Source organism: Strix aluco, chromosome 1 (assembly GCF_031877795.1).
Source record: "Strix aluco isolate bStrAlu1 chromosome 1, bStrAlu1.hap1, whole genome shotgun sequence".
NCBI lineage: Eukaryota > Metazoa > Chordata > Aves > Strigiformes > Strigidae > Strix > Strix aluco.
In genome coordinates, this window is record NC_133931.1 from 154550764 (window position 1) to 154573484 (window position 22721).

Consider the following 22721-nt stretch of genomic DNA (forward strand, 5'->3'; position numbering starts at 1 on the left):
TTATGCTCTGTCCATTTGGTTTGCATTTATATGAATGCAGATGATGAGGATCCTTTTGAAGACTTTTGCAATGAGAAACTCCTTACGTAAGGCTAACTTTTTTGAGTTCTTAGCGAATATAATTTAAACAATAGAAGTATGCAAGTTTGCCTGTGCCAGGACATTCTATGTTAACAAACTTTTAAAATGTTACTCATTATCTTTATCTTGCCACAAATAAATTAAATGCTTTGCATGTTCTAGGGGTTTATGGAAAACTGTCAAAATGATGAGTTGTTTGATAAAATTTATAAACATTTATTCAAGTAAGTCCCACTGTAATTTTTAGATACTTTCTTGTACTTTCCTTTTATTTAAGGACTTTGACCATATGCTATTTTTAATCCTGTTACAGTTCTAAAACCTCTTAGTGTGGTCTTCAGACCTCATTTACATCCATTTAGTTTTCTGAATATTTTGCAGTAGGGGAGCTTTCTCAGGAGCACCTCTTTGATACGCTCAGGCCAGTCTCGAGGTTATTAACATTATCTCCCAGAGGAAAAGAGTCCATGCAAGAACTACTGTTTGTTCACACTGGTAGGAACCCTTAACTTTAAAACACGATTAAGCCCAGAAATTTATGAACCTGCATAAGTGTTTGGAAGGCTGCAGCCCAGCTCACTACGACTGAACTGTGAAGACCTGATCAGCCACCAAAGGATGAATGGTAGAGTAAATCCCATCCGCTCTCCTGCATGAAAGTGCGATGTTTCCATCATGATCCCATGAGTTACTGCGGAGCTTCCCGACTGCCATGTCCTGATGCACAATAATAAAACACTTTCCCAAATTACAGGTCTCTCTGCGAGAACGTGCAGGATTGAAGCTTATCAGACCCACGCCTCCAATTACAGCAAATGTGTGTGACCTTCTTTTTGATTGCATAAGTTATTGGATCAGGACTTCTTTATCTTTTGCAAAATGTTAGTAACAATAGAAATGTGTAAACTCAATCTGATGTGCAAACCACCTTCAGTGCCTTGTAAATACACATTTAGCAAAACAGAACTGAAAGTGAGTTGTGCCAATTTACATAGCCTTCAATACGGTGTTTATCAGAGACATACTTCCTTCTTTACTTTGAGAAGTCTCATAAATACAAAGAAACTGTGTTAGAATAATGCATAGCAACAAAAGTAATAAAAGCAGGCACACTCCCAGTGCCGACGTACATGCGTTCCTATGTAGCATGTTTATTGCACAGTTTCTTGCGTGATAAGGGACCCTTAGAAAGGCCTATGCCCGAGACCTAGAAGAGTGAATTTCTCGAACAAATGAAAATACATGTGAATTCTAGTGATTCAGTGCCTTCCTCCACTTCTGGAAGAATTCTGTAGCCATGAAGAATGGGCCTTCTAGCAAGTTTGACTTGCCAATGAAACATAACCATGTAGATAGATGTGAATGTGATCACTGCCATCATCTTCGCTGTTGCTGATGTTAACCATAAAGCTTTTTTTTTCCTTTTTAGGTGAGTACTCAGTTGAACCTTGATTATGACCAGCTAATGGCTGACATCGTTTTATGGCTGAGAGCTGGGACAGCATTACTGGAGAAGAAGCTGAATTACATACAAAGTGGTATTTGTGAACAGCTACCGCTCTGTCAAGCTGCATGAGCCCAGGCTGACCAATAGACAGAACTAATGAACGTATCCTTTCAATAACAACTGATACCATGTAATGCTTATACAAAAGAGGTAAGGGTTTTGATGACATGACTTCTGTTTTAACTGCCGGCATATAACAATGTCTAAGTGCTTATCTGATAGCAGGACATGGTTTTCAGTGTCACCCTATGATTTTGTCAAAATTGCCACAGCTTTGAATGCTGTTTGGTACCTCTTCAAACAGGGATGCAAAAGGGAAAAAAACCCTTGAAACTGTAGTTGATGTGGCATTACAGCCAGAAAGGATGCTGACCTCTGATAAGGTAGACTTGGGAGACAGGGTAAGGGAGAGGTAAAAAGCTGAGACAAATACCATACCTGTAGCACTGAATGGGTGAAACTAAGGTGGGAGGATTAAGATGGCATATTTCCCTCCCAGGCTGGGTTTTACTTCATGAGAGATTTAAATAACAGAGTCATCTTCCTCTGTGACATGTCACCATTATCAATATTAGGAGGAAACAGAGGTTGCTGCTAACAACGAGCATCTCCCCTCTTCCCCGATGAGAGGGGAGATAGGGAACCAGGGCAGCGGGAGACTCAGAGGCAGCACCAGCCCTTGGCAGGCTCTTCTACCAGGCAGCTAGTGATCTGTGAAGTGTGCTGTAGGCATGGCATGGGGAAACTTCAGCAGGTGTTCCAAGCAGTGGAGATGGGCAAATTCCTCACCCCAACACAGGTACTACTACTGAAGAGGCACAGACCCACTGAGCTCACCCCATGGACAATATTTTCATGCTGCAGATGTTGATTCAGAGGTAAGTTTTAGGCCTAATCAGTGTGCTTTAGTGATGATCACACTTTTTTTTTTTTTTTTTTTTTTCCCCACAGGAAAAGTAGAACTGTGTAACAAATCTGTGTGTATTGCTCTGTAACCGCCCTGCCTTAGGTATGATTTATGAATGAGTTATGGCAGGGATTGAGTGTGAAGTTAGTTGCTGTCGTCTCTTGTCTTCATTTCATAAAGGATATGAAACTTTTTGCATTTGCAGAGTATTTTAGCAAGTTCCCTGCTGTTATTTGGATGCCTGAATTGTTATTTGATGCCCTCAATGTGATTTGTATGTTTCTCACACCGGGTGATGTTAATATTTAATGAATTTTAGACCATCACAAAGAGAAGATTCAATGCACACAATGATATAAGTACTCTCCTGTGGTAGTTGTCACGAGAAATTATTAGGGTAGACTTACGGCTGTTGCTTTAGAAGGCTGTGGCTGCACTGGAGTCAGAAAAGGGAAACATAGCCACTGACTACAGATAGAGGAGTAAGAAAAAGCCAGTTTGCCAAAAGATTCATCACATCTTTCCAATGGAAAAAACATTCGGACATGTGAAAATCTCTTCTGGAGTAGTGCATAGTAATATGTAGCTCTACGGACTCATCTATGTTTAAAATGCAGGGAATCGTGAAGATGACATTTCCCAGAAAAAAATATATCCAAGTTATACGCATTATATTTATATACTGAGTTTGTTATGTATTCTACACAATGTGGAGCAAATTTGATATCCCACTTTAGGGAATATAAAACCCTTTTAATAGCATCTAAATTATATTTGCCTGTGCAGCTTCAACCTGTAGAGACTGAAGTTGGGAGGTAAGAAAAAAGCAGGCTTTCTTTTCTCATGGAGAGGGATTTTGCTAGTCTTGTCTACAAGTTTACCAGTATCAGTTTTCCATAGTCCCTATCATAGGTGCAATTTTAGCTATTTTAGGACTTTAACTTCCTACCATAAAGGTAGGTGACAAATTGCATTGGCAGTGAGGTGTACATATCTTACTTCATAGAACCAAGCTGCAGGCTATCAGAGGTCTTGGCTTTTGGGTTTTGTTCCTCAAATGAACATGCAAATCTAATTGTCTTGCATCTTCATGGGAAGTGAAATGTATTTAAAGTAGTCCTGTACGTACCAGCCTGCCATGCACCTGATTTGCCGCTACTGTAAGCTTTTTTGAAATAGCAGCTCACATCCACCCCCCCAAAGAAAGAAAATAAGAACGTGTATAAATCCGAAAGCGTTTTTCAGCTTGTCGTCAGACTAGTTTATTTCAGTGAGCAGTCACTTCCCCGAAGTGAAACATCACAGTTTGAAGAAAGATTTGTAAAACAGGCTTGGGAAGATCTGTCACAGACAAACCTCCAGCCACACACCACACGTGTCATCCCGTCCGGGCCATACCCTACGTGTATTTGTGTGTGCAAAAGCTCGGTTTCGGTGATGTCTGTAGCTACTCTTGCCCGTGTTTACACCTAGGAGAGCAAAGCCTGGACCTGCGAATGGACAGTGTTAATGAGGAGCTGCAGAGGCTGCAGCCCGCCGGGGAGCGATGGGCCGAGGGACCCGCACGGCAGGTCAGGCACGGGGGGGGGGGGGGGGGGGGGGGCGGGCGGCAGAGCGCGGCCCCGGTCGCTGTCACCCCGCGGCTCCCCAACCCCTCGGGCGGGGGGAGCCCAAACCCCGCCGAGCCCCGGGCTGCCCCGACGGGGAGAGGCTGCCCCGACGGGGAGAGGCTGCCCCGGGGCTGGGCGGGCGGGAGAAATTCCCTTTGGGGGGCAGCGGCCCCGGGAAGCGGCCGGCTCCGGCCGCGGGAGTTTGTGCTGCGGCTGCCGTGAGAGAGGGGGCAGCACAGGGGCCGCAGGGGAGGCGGGAGGGGACCTCGGCGGCCCCGGGCGGGCGGGCGGGCAGCCGGGGAGCGGAGCCCCGCCGCGGCGTTCCCCGCGGGCAGCCTCTGTCCCCGCCGCTCCCTCCCGCTCTCCCCTCCTTCCCTCTCCCTGCTCGCTGACGGCCGGCAAAACCTGCCCGCCGGCACAGATGGCACTGCCACAAGCCGGGCTGCGGAGCCGGGGACGAGCCCGCCGGAGGCAGCCGGCGCCGCCGCTCTCTGCCCAGGTACCGGGGTTTGCGCCGCCCCGGACCTGTCCGGGGATCCACGTTTCCTCCCCTCCTACTCCTCTTTTACCTTGTCCTCTTCTTCTTCTTCGTTCCTCCTCGATCCTCTCCCCCCACCCCACCCGCCGAGCGGCCGCGGGCGCAGCCCCCCGACGCCGCGGCCGGCCCGGGCGGTGCTCGGCGGGGCCGGGGCCGGGGCCGGGGCCGGGGCCGAGGGAGGGAGTGGCCGGGCATCTCCCGGCAGGGAAACGGGGTCTGGGGCTGGCAGCCTGTCTGTGCGTGTGTGCGCCGGGGGGGAGGGAGGCATGGGGGCCGGGGGGTGCCGGAGGAGGGACTATGGGGAGAGGAAGGTATAAGAAGGGATGCGGGCAGGGGAGGGGGGCGATGGAAAGAGGGGGTGCGGGGCCGAGGGGCAGGCGCTGACAGCTGCTTTCCCCGCACCCACAGTCCCCTCCCCCGGTGCCGCCGTGGGGTGGGACTCCCCGGCGGGCCACTGTCTCCCGTCTTGCTCCCCACCCCGGCGCCGGGGGTCGGTGCTGGGGCGGCCGTGCCGGCGGCGGCCGGGCTCCGCCACCCGACGGCGCGTCCCGGAGCAGCCGGCGGCACCCCCGGGACGATGCCCCGGCTCGGCGGGGGCTGGCCGGCGGCTCCGCGCCTCGTCCCGGCCGCCGCCGCCGTCCTGCTGGGCGCTCTCTGCCTCCCCGGGACGCTGGCCTCCTCCCTGCTCACAGGTAAGGGGCGACGGGGGGCGGGGGGGCGCGGAGCGGGCGCGCAGGCTGCGCGGTGCCCACCTGCTGCGCGGGGCTGCCTGGCGTTGGGAGCGCGGGAAGGGCGGGCGGCTGGAGGTGTAACCGCGTGGTTTGGGGCAGGTGAACGCAGGAACCATGCTTCCCCCCTCCCTTTTTTAATTCCTCCCCCCACTTCTTTTCCCCCGCTTTCCCTCGAGGGTTATGTTTTCCTGATAGCTGGGGCACGGAGGGAAACGCTGAATCAATTTCTAGTGCAAGCGAGGAGCCATTAGCTTTCAAGAAGTGATTCCAACATGACAGAATACCAGCTAATCAGAGCGAGGGCCATAAAGAGATTTCTAATTTGATTCCGTCTGACAGTCAGCCTGCTAATTTTGACTCATTTGCCAGTTGGCTGTGGTGCGTTAAAAGGATGCTCAGTTTAGGGCTCGTGCTGTACTCCTGGTCCAAGTCCTTGGAGTGTAATGGACAGCTTTCTGCTGATTTCACTGAGCTCTGGATCTATCGTTATAGAAGTATCCTGCTTTGCATGGAGTACTCATTATTCTCCACACGTCATCCGAGAAGAGAAAAAGCGTCCTTCTTTGCTATAACTGGGGCACAAAGAAAGTCTAGGTTTGTGCGGCAATAAAAGGCCAGTCATTTCCCAGTTCCCTTTGGAATATTAGAGAAATGCTGAATGCCCTTGCTTGCTTAAAGTGGGCAAATTAAGGCAAGATTTAAAATCAAAGGCTAGGAATGGAGCAGGGGTTAAACGTGAGTGCGACAAGGACAGTTTCCAAAACCAGCAGGGGGAATTGAAATATGTCAGTATTTTAAAATTTCTGTTTCTATTTCAGGATCCATTGCAAAATGTGAAAATGAAGGGGAAATTCTGCAGATACCATTTATCACAGACAACCCTTGTATAATGTGTGTTTGCCTGGTAAGTTTGGATTTCAGATAGTAAGAACATTCAGACCTGTACTAAAAGTAACGCGCAGGGGAATATTTCACATAATCCAATCTTGGGTGCCTCTGTCGTCTTTATGTAACACAAGGTTATCTCAGAGCTGAGCTAATGGAAAGTAATCCAATCCATGATCTGGCAATCATTTCTTTGACTTTAAAACTCTCATGCACAAAGTTGTACATGACTTTAATATGACATTGTGAAACCGCATTTACCACGTGAATTTGGAGGGAGAAGTGTTTTCGCAAAGCTGGGGTGCACACACAAGTCTTTGCGTGTAGTTCAGCAAAGAGAGTGGAAGGTAAGGTTTGGAAATGCTGCTGCTTCGAGCTCCCACGTGCTTAGTCTCGCACATGAGCGGCTGAGGAGCTGCACAAGGGTGCAAGGTGAAGGCTGTAACGTGACTATGCACGCTGTAATAAGATGACAGTGGAAGCACAAGTGATGCTTTCATCAGAGCGCTTTGTTTCATGGATGACACTGCCTGCTGTGCTGGGAATTCAGTGGTTAATAATGTTGCTAGCTGATACACATTTTGGGGAGAAACATTCCCTCTCCTTGTAACTCTGCTTTGGAGTTAAGTATTTTTGGGAGCAGTTCAGCTGGACAAGCCAAGGCTTAGGAGATACTGAAAAGCAGTTCTAAATAAAACTTCCTACAATATATTTAAAAGAAAGCCATAAACCTTAATTTGCTGTTGAATGCAAAGAAAAGTATAGACCAGAAAGCCCTATGTTTTACATTTTGGAAGTTACAGAGTAGCTGAATGTACAGAATGTGTTCTACTTTAGGACTGAAATATCAAGATACCCCCTCCCCCCCTTCTATTATCACTATTAATAATTATTAGGATTAGCCACCATTATTATAAGCCTATAAAAGCCTTAAAGAATTGTTTCAGACTGCCTTTTAGAAGGCAATTTTGGCAACTGTAGGACCCTGATCTTGAGCATCCCGAGGTTGATGTATATCGCCGCACTGAGTTCAATAGATTTTAAGTGAGAGTGATAACTTTTTAGCTAATAGTGATGAAGAATAAGTTATTGATTCTTCTGAGTAGAGGGAGATGGGGAAAGGAGAAGCATGGGATGTGGTGAGTAAAGAAATCAAAGGGAAAACGAAAAAAGAGACAAAGCTGTGTTTTATCATGGATCACCTTCCCAAATATGTCTGCCACCACTCTTGCTAATGGAAGCTGGTGTTAACCAGTGAGGAAGCAATTTATCTGTGAAGGAGCAGAAGTTCAGTCTTGGGCATCAGGGCAATAATGCATCAGGGTAAAATACTCATATTTATGGATCTCTCTAGACCTTGGCTTTATTAAATCAATGAGCACTCTTTTAGTGCATGAACATGAAGAACTGCAAAAAACATTGGATGTAAGAACTCTAAATCTCTGCGGTTTGTAGGGTTTACTGTAGTGAAATGGCAACTGAAGGCATCTGGCTCCCTTCTATGCAAGGGGGACACTACGTTTTATTAAGAGTACAGATGCCTAGTGAGTTACTGCAGTTACCTGCACTGGATACGCTGTGTTTTATTTCTGCCAAAGGATAAATGTGATCTCTGTTTCTTGAGTTGGAAGTTGGGAGGCCTGGTAGAGGAGAAGGAAACCAGTCTGGAGATACTGACTTTAATGCTGTGACTTATTGGACGGCCCGTTGCTGAAATCTTTGCTCAGGCCTGCCACAAGGGAAAAGATCAATTTTAAGAGGTCTGGGGAGAGCAGAAACAAAAGAAACGATGTGGTGATTTGTGACCAGGAGGGAAGAGAGAACCAGGTTTCCTTACATCCAACTAGAAATATTGATTGTTTAATAGCGATTCAGTGAGGAACTTTCTCTGGAAGACTGATCATACTCTTCAAGGGCAAACCTGATGGATGTTCATATCGTAAGAAGTGAGCAACTAAAAAGAGAGCTTAATCAGCTGTTCCAGGAAGGAAGCAATTGCTCTCCAGGAGAGGACAGAAAATTCAACAGAGGGCACTTGTGTTAAAAACACCAGTAAAGCGAGTAACTGAAATATTGGATTGGACTATGGCAGGTCTCCTCTAGCAGTGATACATTTCCATGACTGCAAGCTGCCATAAATATCTGCACAAGTTACAGAAATCTCAACAGCTCTGGGAAGAAGAGGAATATCTAAATAACTCCCTTCCAGGACTTTCCCCATCTCACAGATGAGAGGAGACAGGACTGAAATGCGGGAACTGAACCATCATGTGTTTGACAGAACTGACTCTGCAGGTTGTGTCCTGCGGAGCATGGGGATGCATCCTAGCAAGGGGGAGAGAGGAAGGCAGCATAAGAAAAGAGATCTCCAGCTTTCTCTTGACAGGCTAAATCAGCTGGGAGGGCAAAGCAACAGGTAGTACTCTAGGAGCACATGTGGTAAAAACTGGAAACTCATAGGTTATGAGTAAGCTGCAATAATGCAACAAAGACTGCAAAGAGCAATTACAAATGCATTTCCTTACACACCACTGAGAAGTCTTGGTAGGAAGACCAAAACCAAAAGTTGTCTTTTCTCACTGATTAGTGGAGACAGGGTGGACTGATTTCCGTGATAGGAATGTGATCAGGAACAAGGCAGATGGAGCAGAGACTGGCTTCTGGGGGTGCTGCTTTAATAAAGCTTCTAGCTCTTGTTTTAGAGTTATTGGTAACACAAAACCCTGAATCTTGAATATGAAAGGGACGCTGGTGGGGATCTCCTAGAGACAGACAAGTCTAGCTACCAAACAAGATGAGTTCAGTCTTGAGCATCTGCTGTAACATGTGAAAAGAGAAGTTGTGGTGATACAGGAATTCAGACTGGGGGACATGTGCTGGAGATTTCATACATAGTACATGGTAAGTCATTCACTTCTAAAGTATCGGTAATGCTTTTCTAATAAAAAGGCACTGCAGCCACCTTGAGATAACTCTGTTTTGGACTTTCCTACTTGTTGAAATGAAATGTGGTGGAGTGCACAGAACAGCACTGATGCCCTTAATATAAGGAAACAGGTAAGACTAAGAGTGTGTACATGTGTGTGTAAATGTACAGTAGAGCTCTGTATGCAAGAACTACCAGCTGAACAAGTCACTATGGCTAAAATCGAGAGTTCCCTAACTTGTAATTTATATGTCTCTACTTTATGGTCTTAATAATGCCCATAAAAATGGTCATTGTTAACATCTGTGAGACAATAGTTTCAATGTGAGGTTTTACAATTACAACACTTTAGCAATGGTACATTGTTATCCAACTAATCATCTCTAAGCACTTAATAAACATGGATGAATTTGATCTCCGACGAACTGGTCATTAATTACAGCTGACTGCAAGATTTGGCCATTTTTATTCTTTTTTAGAGAGAAACATCAAAATCGAAGAAAAATTGTGCTTTATGCACAAGGAATTTCTTGTAGGACTGTGATGAAAGCTCGGGTCTCCCAACTCCTGGTCTAATGTTTTGACTACAAAGCCATCCCTTCTCACTTCATGCACTTTCACTTTACAAGTGGACGTGGGTGGTATAGTCACAGTATGAACACACTCATTTTCTTTTTTGTCTATGTGACAACGGGCAGGCTGCACAGGTGCCAGGTTTTTGGTATGCCTGCTCTCCTGAGCTTGTTCTGAGGCATGGATGGGCAAAGGCAAATTAAGGCTGACTTTGTGATCCAGAGGTTTTGAGAGCTATGATTTATGACTTGCTGTTGCTATTTGCAAACTGCTGTTAGAGCTAGTGTGCTTTGGTCTTCTGCCCACTTCCATTTCGCATGTCTGTGGTTCTGCATCTCCGAGGAGATATGCTGTCTCCAAAAGCTACTGTGCCACCTGGCTTTCCATAGTGTTTGAGATACTGGAATAATGCAAAGCAGGCTGAAGGCAAAAGAAAGTACCTGCTTTCTCGTGCATTTACCTTATACGCTGTTAAACACACAAACTGGAGAAAGCACTGTCATCCTTAGTACTTAGAGCTAATGGGTAAAACAGATACACAGAAATTGCACTGGAAACTTGTTTTTCTTGAAGCTAGGTCACGTAAAAAGTGCAGGACAGCCTACTTGTGAAGTGCCATGGCTGAGTATCCATTGCAACCATGTTTATAGTTAAAGACTTTTGTGATTAAAGGATGGAAAATGTTCTAAGCTGCTGCAAGCTCTGTATCAGTGGAAGGTGGAACAACTGAAAGGAAATGCTGGATGTGATGGACAGTAACAAGGACTAACTCGACCAACTGTGAAGAAAAAAAATCTTGTTGTCAAAAAAAGGGAAACTATTGTTTCAGATAATGATGTGGCCCTTGACAGTACAAAAAAATATGTTGGAGAACATATGACTGAAATTATTTTATGCTTAGTGGTCAATAGTAAGAAAACCTCATATCCTGCTGGCTTCTGAAAATCAACGTAGTGTAACTGTGGGTTATGAAGTTGACTGAAAAAAGTTTGGGTTTTAAAGAACTTGTCTGAATTGGCAATTATGATTATAGGTTAAACTATATAATCTTGATGGTATGCATAATGGAATTATATTGATTCAGTTTGAGGAACTGATTCTTTTATTCCAGTTATTAAATGCTTTAAGAGTGCAAGCCATTATAACCACTAAATTTTCATCTAAAAATATTCTCCTACATCTGTGGAAAAATGAGTTTATTTCAATCCACAGGAGCATTTCACACAACTTGTGCAGTTTGAGGAACCCAAACATGTCATGTATGACAGATTCAGATCTTTATATTTCAGATGTGAAAGTTTTGGGCTGAGGGTAGTTGAGGCATGAGTGAATTTCTGTTAACAGAAACAAAACTTCATAAATGTGAAAACTTATGACATTTTGGTAAGTTTTGGTCTTCTTGTATATTGAGGATTTCTAAATGTTAGGGGAAAAATGCTATTAATGGAATATTGGGGTAACTTTTGATTAGATTTCTTTTATATGGGTGTTGGCATATAAAATAGGCATGCAATATTTAAGTTCAACTCTGGTACAAGTACGGTAAATGATCAAGTACGGCAGAGTTTTTGTTGGTACAGCTTTTTGGCTGGAAGGTATCTACAACTCGGAATAGAAGTAGGCTCACACCTGATATTATGGCATTTGCTTTCAAGAAATATATACTTCAACATACGCGTGGAAAAGACATAAAAATGCTACAGTCCGTCGGAAATAGGTGAAATGAGAGCCTGTGCATAGTTATAGGACGAGAATGTAAAACCGCCACAGAATTAACTTAGCCTGAATTAAACTTCTGAGTGTTGAGTTTTTTGAAGGTGAGATGAGCTCAGCAATGGCAACGATGACAGGTGGTGGTGCCAGTGATGGTGAGGAGAGCCATGTCATCTCATGCTCATTTATCATCATCTGCATGGACCCTGTACCGCCTTGCCAGAAGCAAGCAGAGATCCAAGAATAACCTATCCATTGCCCAGTGGTATATGTAGTTTTAAAATGAACGTACCAAAAATGCCAGCTGAAAGGGACAGGTGAGAAGCCAGGAACTGCAAGGAAATAGATAAGTATACCTCAGCTAACAGTGGCCTTCACACTGCAAGAGCTTTTTTTTTTATTTTTTCAAGAGAATGAAGGGTTTTATTTTCAGCGTGTTCTTTGTGGGGAGAAAAAGTCTTTTACTATTTTTTTTATTTTTCCAAAATACTTTAGAACAAAGTGAGTTGTGTCAAGAAACAGCTGATAAAAGCCAGTAGTGATCTTGACAAACCACAACTAAACCAGTGCCATTTCCCCCACCTTTTTTCCTCCCCCCTTCCCTCATGCCTGCGCCTCAAACTTGCCAACTGCACCTGAGGAGTGGTAATCATATGTCTCAACCTTTTATCACCTAAATCCAGAACAGAAGGAAATAAATGTGAGCCAGAAAGTGTAACCAAGTGTTGGAAACCTGAGAAAAGTTTGGAGACAGGAGCTCAGGAAACTAGAAATCAGAGCTTTGCTTGGCGTAAGTTTTATTCAGCATGAAACATCATTCTGTAGTTTAAATTTCCGCTTTTAAATTCGAATGTGCAATGTAGAATTTGACCTTTGCTCATAAAAAATGATGTTAAATTGATTGTTATAAAACCTAGTGTTCTACCTAGCTTGAACCAACAGAGTAGTGAAAACCAAGTGAGAGCAGACCAAAAACCAGAGGAAATAACATCAATCCTTGGTCTTCCCTGCACCCCCACCAAAAACTCCATCTCCTCATTGAAGACTAAAGCAAGAAAGCTACTAGATTTGCTGGCGTTCTTTACCTATAGCATAGTTGATTTCTGGGGTACAGTACACAAGTTGAAAGCACATAGCTAGCCTGAGAGCAAGTGTTTGACACATGTTCAGTGAAGATGGCAGTGTTTTAGTACATCAGGATTCAATTGTTGTTGCGTCAAGGTATAATGTGGCCCAGATGACTTTCAGTGGAGTAGTGCATATTAAAAAAAAAAAAAAAATCATCAAACAATTCTTTCATACCTATTTTATTTAATTTAATTTCAATAGTTTACATACATCAACTACAGAATCTACCAAGACTGCATCTTCTTTCAATTTAAATATTCTTGGTCTTTATTACTGTATAATATAATCAGCTTTCTCTTCACCCACAAAAATAACAAAGAGACAAAAAAGCTCATGACACAGTAGTGTACTGGTAGTTTTCACCCCCATATTACTGCAGAAGAGAATGTTGTTTCGATTGGTCTATGAAGGGTTCCTGGAGCACAAACATTCTCCAACATGATGAAAGCTTTATTAGTTTTTATCCAGTTTAAAAAAGATACAGATGTATATGCCATCTCTTAAATGAAAAAATCCAACACCCCACACCCCAAAAACAAACCCTGAAAACAAAAACCAGTCATAACTCCATGTCTAGTGCAGCTGGGTGTCCCATATGTGCTTTGTTGTGAAGACCAAAGAACAATATATATAGATATAGTTCATATATATATATATATATTTGAAGATGTTTTGCAAGTAAGAAGTGAATAGAATCAAGAGCCCAGAGCTGGTTAATTACCTGTTGTGGAGGTGATTGCTTTGGTAGGCTCTCCTGAAGGATGGTTCAGGTAGGTTCAGTTGTACTTGTTCTTAATTCATGCAATACCTGTAAGACAAGACTTTGGCCTGTCTGAGAATGAAACACAAACTATCTGTGGTAGAAGATGATTACTCTAGCTTGATCCGTTTAAGTTTCCAACAGCAGTGCTGAGGCAATGTTCAAGTCAGTTTAGTCCCATATATATAACCACCCTGGCCAAGTAGTACCATGTGCAACACATCTCATGTCATTTTCTCCTCCGAGGAATGAGTAAGGTTTGTATACCTGGGTGTTGTGTTTGGGCCATCTGTGGACCTTTTGAAGTCCACTTTCTGCACTTTGCTTCACATCCCAGAGCTGCCTCAGAGTGTGGCACATCCCTTCTCAAGTATGTTTGCCTTCAGTTCACTGTGCTTTATCGTGATATTTAGTTTGGAGACATGGTGCACCATCATATGTGACAGCTTATGATGGAGCCTTTCTGGAAATCTGCAGGCTTGAAGAAGCTATTTCATGTTGTTCTCAGACCACATGGCATAGTGAAGAGTTCACTACTTGCACATTTCTAACATAGTCAGCTGCATTGAGCAAACATACATACAAACACAGTGCTGAACTGATTATAGGTCTTGGCAAAACCCTCCTGGAAGAGAGCTGGTGATATGTCACTGTAACGATGATGAAGATCCCATCCATCAAGTATGGAAATGAGATTCTCCTTGGCATAATTAAAGGATCAGAGAACTGAAATACAAAAGAACATCTTTAAAATGTATAAATAATATGTGGAAAAATATGAAGGGCACAAAAATGCCATAAACTAAATGGAAAAATGTAATATAAGTTGCAAATGTCTTTTGACTGTGCCTACAATAAGTGCAAAATGGATCAGTCTAAGTTAAGGCACTTTTTTATTGCCAATAAGAAAAACATTATTAAAGAGCTGGTCCAATATCAAAATGTCATTTTAAAAGCATACAGTTACCTGTATATAGTTTTTATTAGCTTTCAAGTTTCTTCCATTGAGTTGTTAATGGTCTTTTTAAGAATTATGGTCCTGTAAGTGAATGGCTCACAGTGTCAGTATGTCTGCTGTTCTGCTTTGTGCTGCTATATAAAAATAGATATTTTTTCCCCACCAAATATCTGGTTTTATTTCCCCATTATGTTTTAATAGAAATTTTTGAGGGAAGAAAAATATTAAGCAACAACCAGAAAATCAAATGAAAATGCAATCTTTTTATATTGAGCTTATGGTCAAATAAAAGGCCATTGTGAAGAAAAAACAATATTGCATAAAAGCTTTTACCTGTAATACCACTATTAAAATTACTATCATACCGGTACTTGCTCATATTGTACCTAATAACTGCTGTAATTACTTCCTCTGAGGCCTCTTGGCATCTTCATCTTATGCATTAAGCTGCAGCTAAAAAATTCCTAGTCTGACCATTTGTCCAATTGAGCTCTGTGCAGCGTTTTGCATCCAACTGAATCAAGTGCTGAGCTCTAGGTCCAAGTACAGCATGGACCCCATCCCTTGTTATCCCCAGGAGCTGACCTTGTGTGCTGAGACCTGGATTTCATATACTTTTTGTCTGCCTCTCCCATTTAGTTATTAGACTTTTTTCCAGCTTTTTTTCTGTTTCCCCCCTGTGTCTGGAATCCGCTTGCTTTAGATAGTGGTCTAAAATGGCCTGTTTAACTAGGACTGTGTACCACCACCTCACTGAAGAAATAACATGTCTTCATGCATCGTGTATGATTTGTCTGCTCTTTACTTGTTTCCTCATCTGTTCTACACATCAAACTCCTGGCTGTAGTTTTCATTTTCTATTGTATCTTAGATTTTTCAGAGGGAAGCATTGTATGCTTGTGCTGCAAAGTGCTGCAGCAAAAGGCAGTACTATGAAATAGCATTGGAGCTAGAGATCTATTTATTCTTGTGAGCACAAAGGATGGAAATGTGATGAAATACCATTTAGAAAAATGATGCAAAAAATCTGATGTTTTCCCTGACAAATTGAGGCCCCAGTTTGTTTGAGTCCCTCTTTTAAGTAAACCTTTTTGCAAAGCTTCAATGTTAAAGATTGAATCAGAGCATCTTTAACTCTGCCTTAGAGCTATGCTTACATCATTACACTGCATTTTGCACAAGAGCAGGTCTAACTCACATAGGGCATCTGCAGTCAGTCGCATGGTAGCAATGCTGCCTTACATATGCATAAACCCCAACCTGCAGTGTTGAAACTTCCTGTAAATCAGATATCTAGTGCAAATCCCTCAACGATGTAGACGTTCTCATTTCAGTTTTAAATTTCTCTGTGCTGAGCGCTGTGTTGGCTCCAATGTCCAGAGCTGTGTCAGACTTGAGAAGTTGAAGACTGCCATTTCTACTTCACACCGAAAACCAGGTATTGCTCAGCCCTGGGCTGCTAGGGTGCCCAGCGTAACTCCAGGCAACCCTGTTGGCTGCAGGGCCAGTTACCCCTTTCTCCAGACAGCTGGCCATGGTATGGCTCACCTCCTCTTTTGTAGCTAAAGATCTTGCTTGAGGCATAGAAGCAGGAGCTCTGCACTCCTCCTTACCCGGGGGGATGCAAGCCAATGTGTTGTAGAGCCCTGGCCAGGAAAATCAGATTTCTGACAGCATATAGGCAAGAAGGTGTGTGTTTTGGGTTTTGTTTTCTTGTTTTGCTTTTTTAGCTGTTCCTGACGTCTTTATAGTCAATTATATTAAGTGTCTTCCATGGGAATTGGATCTTCCCCAAGGTTTGGAACCATCAAAAAGTATTCTGATGGCCAGCTAGAGTCATACATTTGCATCTGTTTTTTTGGTTTTCTTATGATTTATTAGTGACTGAAGAATAACAGACCTTGATTGTCCTGAGGTTGTCTCCTCCTCCATTTTTTCTGTCTGGGTGGTGATGTGCAGTTGAGGCATGGTTTGGGAGAGATGGGAAAGAGCTGATAAATGACTGCTCTAAGGCTACGTAGTGTTTATGATCTGATTGTACCAGTTAGTGAAACACCTTCGGGTTGTGCCGCTTGGAAATCATTGTGGTAGGAAGGAGCCAGGCAGGGTGACTGGGCTTGAGATAAGGCTATTAGCTGAAGGATTGCCTGTGGGACCTAAAATACTGATAAGAGCAGCAGGCTTTCATACTGCAGGGAGACTGTGGATCTTTTGCTTGTGACAGAGAATATTTTTTTTTCCTGTATATGGCAGTGTACAGCTGATCATTTCAATATTTAGCACTTCCCTACCCCAATACTCAGTTCTGGGGAGAGCTGGACCAGTTAACTGGTTGGGTGCATTGGTGATTCAATCTGGCAAATGCTTTTGATTAAAACAAATGAATAAAATGATGTTGGCAGGCAGAATGCTAAGCATGCAAGCTTTTTAGCCTGTAAACCAAAGGTTGGTGGATGGGTTGTTTGTAAAAGCAGTGGATAAAAAAAGCTGGACAATTAAAATCATTGTACATTAAAATGTTGACGGTGCGGTAGTGTAAGAAAGCTTTTTAACAGACACATGCTTGAGGCATAGTTTGTCTATCATCTAAACACATTAAGCATTGCTGGAGAAACTTGCTGATGTGGACATTTAAGATGCAGCATCGTGCACTGATACTGAACCAGAGCTTGTTTAACGTGAAAGTGTGGAGGAAACAGAAGAAGCGTGCAATTTGTATAGCTTCTGGAAAAATGTATGTATATGTCCAATTTAACTTGGCAAGGTTTCCAATCCTCAAGCAAAAACTGTTTGACCCAAAAATCAATCTGAAGTGGAAATTTAAAAAATATCTAGAACTCTAGGCCATGATAGTAAGAAATTTGAGTGGGTTTATGTGCTTGTTGTTACACGAAGGGTACATATTTGGTGCCTAAAACTGTATATAATAATTTTAGTGTAAAATGAATATCTTTGATGTCATCAGGTTTCTCGGCATAATTAAACCAGCCTACATATGGAAACATACCAAGGTGGGAGCCAAAAAGGGAAAAAGAAAGCAAATCACCTACAATAAAAGGGAGGTTCGCTGGAAGGCAGCCATCTGGAGAGATGAGTAGGCCACTCCAGCCTGTTTGCTGGGCATACCTCTTACATACAAGACAGCATAAAAATTAGTGGTGAGACAGAGCTTTAGTTGAGAGGATGTGGATGTGATGTGACTCCAGGAAAGTTATGTATGACTCTCGAACCAGAGGTCTAAAAGGCTTTGAAGCATCTTCTGGAGACTTAATATTACTACTGTGTGTTTGTGGACAACTTGTCACTGTGGCCATAAGGTAGTGTTACCATCCAAGGATTTAGGTTAACATACTGAGTAGTGCTTAGGTTGGGCTGTTGGCCCAAGCAGCCCGTGCTGACTGTCTTGTCTCCTCCATTGAGAAGACACTCAGAACAGGGATTTCTTACAGCCAACATGCTGAGCAGAGAGCTGACAGGAGTTGCTGAGTACAAGGCCTTACCCTAAACCCCTCTCTCTGTTTTGGAGCCAAGTACTTCATGCTGTGCCATTCAGGGTTCACTGATCTGACCTGGGTGACAGGAGCACCTCCTCTTATGTCATACAGCTTAGTAGTTGGAGGCTGTGACAGAAAAGCAGTTTATTGTCAAGTATCTCGAGAGTCATTGATGCAGAGATTAGTGATCTCATCTTGGTCAGGAAATTTCCCGCTTTCCTCTAGGTTAGAGAAGTGTGTTTCAATTGCCCGTGTAAAATGCAGCAGTGTGGACAGGCTGGATGAAATGTTGTTCCTCTTCCAACCCAGATCAGGCTGTGACTTGGCAATGAGGGCTTTCTTTAATTGCAGAGGAAGGTACAGTTAATAAAAAATTAAGTTTCCAAGACCTCAAGTGGATACTTTTTAGTTTTCTTCCAGCCCCAGGTTCTCATTTTTACAGGGCACTGAAGTCTCCCATCATCAAGAGTCCTTCTTATGCTAAAGGTGTGAAACTTTTGGATTTCAGACCATCTTTCCACCTCCCCTGTGTTTTCCCCCTGGCTACCCAGGTAGTAGCATTGCTGCCTGAGTTCTTGCTCTTCAAAGAGCACAGTGCTGTCCCACACAATGAAATCATCTCTGGCTGCCTTGCGAGTGCTGTGGACGTCGAGCCAGGCATAATCCCATTCCTGACATTTGAGTCTCATTAATTGGGTTAACAAGATGCTATCTGCGCTCCATACGTATGTAAATATAACCTGCTAGCAAAGATCTTAATGGCACCTGATATATCACACTGCCTTTACATCTATCAAGAGGTACCACTGCAGGAGTCACTTCCAAAAGCAGGTTGTGTTCTTGGTCCCATGGGTCCCTTTATAAGCCATAAGAAATGCTGGTGGTCAAGGCCAACCGTTCAGATGTCTTTAAAGTGTCCCACTGGTGACTGAAAATCACTTTGTCAAGATGACAAATGGCTCGCGCATACCCCATTCACCTTAGAGCTTCGCTCTAATGTCAGCTCCATTTACTTGTCAGAAACAGGTATTTTTTTTACTTCCAGCAGTGCAAGTGGGGCAGGGGAAAGGAAGGAGTGAAGGCAACACAGGCAGAGGAAAAATCTGCTTGTATGGCTTCTATTCAATGTATTATTATAGTTGAAATTCTCAAGCTTCGGACATACCAGAATCTGTTTGTTTGTACATGTGCAAAACAGAAAGAAGGGAATTTGCTTTTCAGAAGTGAGAACTGTCCCTGCAGGGCTATGATTATGCAAAAACATGTTTTAACCACTGGATTTTTCAAGCAGAAAGTGGTTGTGCAATATTAATTTCTTATTTTGGGCAGCAAACTTCTTTCCAGAGCAACATTTAAAAATAACTGTTTAATTAACTGGGTCTACCCAGTACATAGGGCATTGTGCATGTGTCTGTGCTGAAGAGCTCAGCTCAAACCTCTGAACTCGCGTGGGTGGTTTCATTGACTGCAACGGTATTGTCATGTGGCTAAGTGATCACTGCTGTGCATGAGGGCTGCTACATCTCACCCAAAAGCAGCGAGGGCCAGGCCACAAAATACAGTCAAAGTCATCTCAAGGACTGTGAAAATGACTTTGACAGCTTTGGCTTCTAGTTTCCTCTCAATGACTTCCATGTCGCTTTTGCTTAATTCACAAGTCAAAATATGCTTCTTCTCCTAGTAGCTACAGCGTTGGCTGAAATTTTGAAAGTCACAGTCTAACTTAATTTGGCAATACAGTTGGTCACAACAATGGAAAGCTTATTCCACCTTCCTTCTTTGTATCTGATGGAAGCTTTGCATCCATCAGAATTTTGAGTAGATATGAAATGAGATGTGTCAAATAAAACATCATTGTGGCATAAGTTTTTCTGACTAAATTATCCCGCGGCCTTGAGCCTTCTCTTCCTGGCACCGACTAGATCAAGCCTGCTTGAGGGTGACTGCTGCCACAAGCTGTCCATGAGTTAGGATTTCCAGCTGCCCCTCCGAGATTTTACTAGTGCAGAACAGTTACAGGAAAAAGGAGTGAGCTCCAGTGAGTTGAAGGCGGCATTAAAAGACCCTGAAAGCTCTTGCCTCTTCAAGGAGTCCTGCCTGAAATGCTCTTGGTCCTTGTCTCTTCCCACTCTTCTCCAGAGAGACTGACAGGCTGGGGGCTGTGCCTTCTCTCTGCAGACCACTGTGAATAACCTCCTCTTTTTTTTTTGTTTTTTGTTTTTTTTTTTTTTCTAATACCGCTGTGTAGCACAGGCAAGATCATGTAAGAAAACAAATGCGGGGTCAGCGCTCAGTTTTCTTGCAAGTTCATTAAAACAGCAGTGTCTGGAGGCCTCTTGCCTAAACAATTTTATAATAGAAAACAGACTCTTGTTGCTTTCTTTTGGGCTACTATTTTTATTTGGTTGTTGTTCCTCAAGCGTTTTGGTCCTATTTCAAAACTTGCTTCAATTAAATGAAGAGAGGGTTTTTTTTTTGGTGCTTTCCAGTTTAAAAGCTGTGCTACTACTGTGAAACTTCTAGGAGTCCTCTGGATTATGAAGCTAGGATTGACAGGGATTTTCCTGACAAAATAACATTAAAAAAACAAAGTGTAGATTAAAAATTTGGAAGAAAATAAAACCCCCTCTCCCTTCCCTCCCCCAGCCGAGATCTCCTGTTGCTTCTTCTGGCATGCATCACATCTTTGAGGATACAGTATCATGAGAAAACTGTCACTTGGTGATGTATTAGGGTAATATATCATGAGAGCATCGTTTCTTTAGAGGATATGGGCAGTAAAAGACATGATTCTGGCCAGACAGAGCAGCAGGGGACCTTGCTTTTTTTTCTTCCCTTTTCTTTAATCTAGCCCTGTTTTTGTGTTGTACAGAAGTGAGTTTCTTCATGGGATATGACTTGTTGCAGAGTAAGTTAGGAGGCCCATTGGGCTTTTTAAACACTTTAAGAAGTACATGGCCTCAAGGGCTGCTTTGTTCAAACTTTTTAGAACAGGCTCAAGCCCAAAACTAGAGCATTTGCCACTGCCTAAACCTCCAGTGTAAGGGTCGAGTATACAGGCTTCAGACAGAGAAGGCAATAAAGATGCAATGACAGGTGACTATTGTTTGGATAATATATTTGTAGATTTAGCCCATCAAAATGTGATTAAATGATATTTATAAAAGCAACAGTCAATGCACTTCTTTTAGATAAATGTCCATTGAAATTTCAATTCACATCAGTAGAAGAAAAATTACTATCAGTCAGTATTCAGTCTGTAATAGAAGATGAAGTTATATCCAAAAGTAGAAATTATGAACTGATAGATTCAGATTTTGATTTACTTTTTAAAAATTGTTTTCATGGTTTTGTTTTTCTCTCATTGGCAATGTCTGCTGGAAAATAAGCTGAACACAGTCTATAGGACCAGGATGGCACTAGTTCAGAAACAAGAGTATTGTTAGGACACTCTTTTGATGGGACTGAATTAATTTTTGAGATGGGACAAAACGTAACACCATGGCTTGATCTAAAATTTGTTGAATTCAAATGATTTAATAATTTATTTTAAATCTTTGGCACAATCTGCTTTACCCTCTATGAAATTCATCAGTGCCATCCTCAACAATTTTTTGGGCTAGAATTTACTTAGAGTGTTTTCAGACCAATTTGACTTGGGGATGATATGAGCAAACTTCTTCTACAAGTCATCCTATGGCACTTAAGAGGGGTCAGCAGAGTGGGGTGCTCCAGGAGCTAATACACCCAGGACAGTGATGCTGTTCCACATTTGCGGACTTCAGCTGTGTATGGGTGGCTTCTGGATCAAGCTAAGATAATGGAAGATTTTATGGCCCTCAGCTGATCATCACTTCTCTGGGAGAATGAATTCTGCCCCATCAGTTTCAGTTAGAGTAAACCAGGCTAGGCAGGACCATGCTTTCAGGATCACTCATTTAGCTTAAAAGGAGTTGGGCAGTGATCATCCAAAAAGTTTTGCTGGCTGATCTGAGTGACTGGGAACACCCAGCAAGGGGTAGATCATAAGCTCATAGGGTTGGGTCAGTGAGCTGTAACCTTTTCCAGCAGCATGGATATAGGTTTGGACCCTGAGCTTCAAATCAACAGGTACTGCCTGTGACTACTGTTTTCTTAGGTATTGGCATCAGATTTAGGTGACTGATAATTAATATGAGTTCTTTACTGACAAAGTAGAAAAATCTAATTTGTCTATTGTTTGTTTAAAAACACATTTAAAATTCATGGAAAAAACTATGAATTTTAAATGCATGCATCTTGTGAAATGCAAAGGTGTGGTGTCCCATAAGAACCCCAGTGTGTACCCCTTCCCTGAAACCTGGCTTCTGGATTACTATAGGTAGTCTTTCAGACTACAGTACGAACTGCTGGGAACCTGTGAAGACCGTGTCTCTTGCTGCTTATTCTTGCTGACTTAATCTGCAGTTATGGTCATTTTGTCTGGCTGTGTCTACTTTGTTGATAAGCTCACTGGAGCAGGGATGTATCTTGCTTCTTGCATGTGCTTATATGATGTCTGATGTAATGGGACCCCGACCCCAGCTGCAGCCTTAGCAGTTGCATTAACGCAAACAAATGTAAGAGGAAAAAAACCCCTTTCTTTTCATCATGTAGTAGTGCAATGGGCTGCTGTCAGGGAGTATTGGGATTGCATCAGGCCACCAAGGTCATTTTCCTCATGCTGGTGAACATCATTAAGCACAGTGAAAAAAAAACATTAAAAAAAAAGTCTCTTCAGTCTATAAGGGGTTGTGAGTGATGTGTCCTGAATGACTTGCACATACTCATCTCTTCCTCACAGCAGTGGGGAATACCCGTTTGCAGTGAAATTTGGTGTCATCTTTCAGCAGGGCCTTTGTTTTAATCATCTTTCCTAGGGAGTGGGGACA

The 22721-nt window shown here is 43.0% G+C and overlaps 1 protein-coding gene across 2 annotated transcripts in view; it reads left to right on the forward strand.

Moving 5' to 3' along the window:
* Window positions 1–4561: 4561 nt before the first annotated feature.
* The window catches only part of BMPER (BMP binding endothelial regulator), a 150884-nt gene continuing 132724 nt past the window's right edge, over window positions 4562–22721 (forward strand). Inside the window, exons 1-3 of one of the 2 annotated variants that reach the window (XM_074849815.1) lie at window positions 4562–4604; window positions 5052–5335; window positions 6193–6278. In XM_074849815.1, the coding sequence (XP_074705916.1) occupies window positions 5221–5335; window positions 6193–6278 (201 nt within the window). In that variant the 5' untranslated portion in view covers window positions 4562–4604; window positions 5052–5220. Of the gene's footprint in view, window positions 4605–5051; window positions 5336–5598; window positions 5969–6192; window positions 6279–22721 lie in introns of those variants that run through there. The other variant, XM_074849823.1, reaches the window with a different exon arrangement.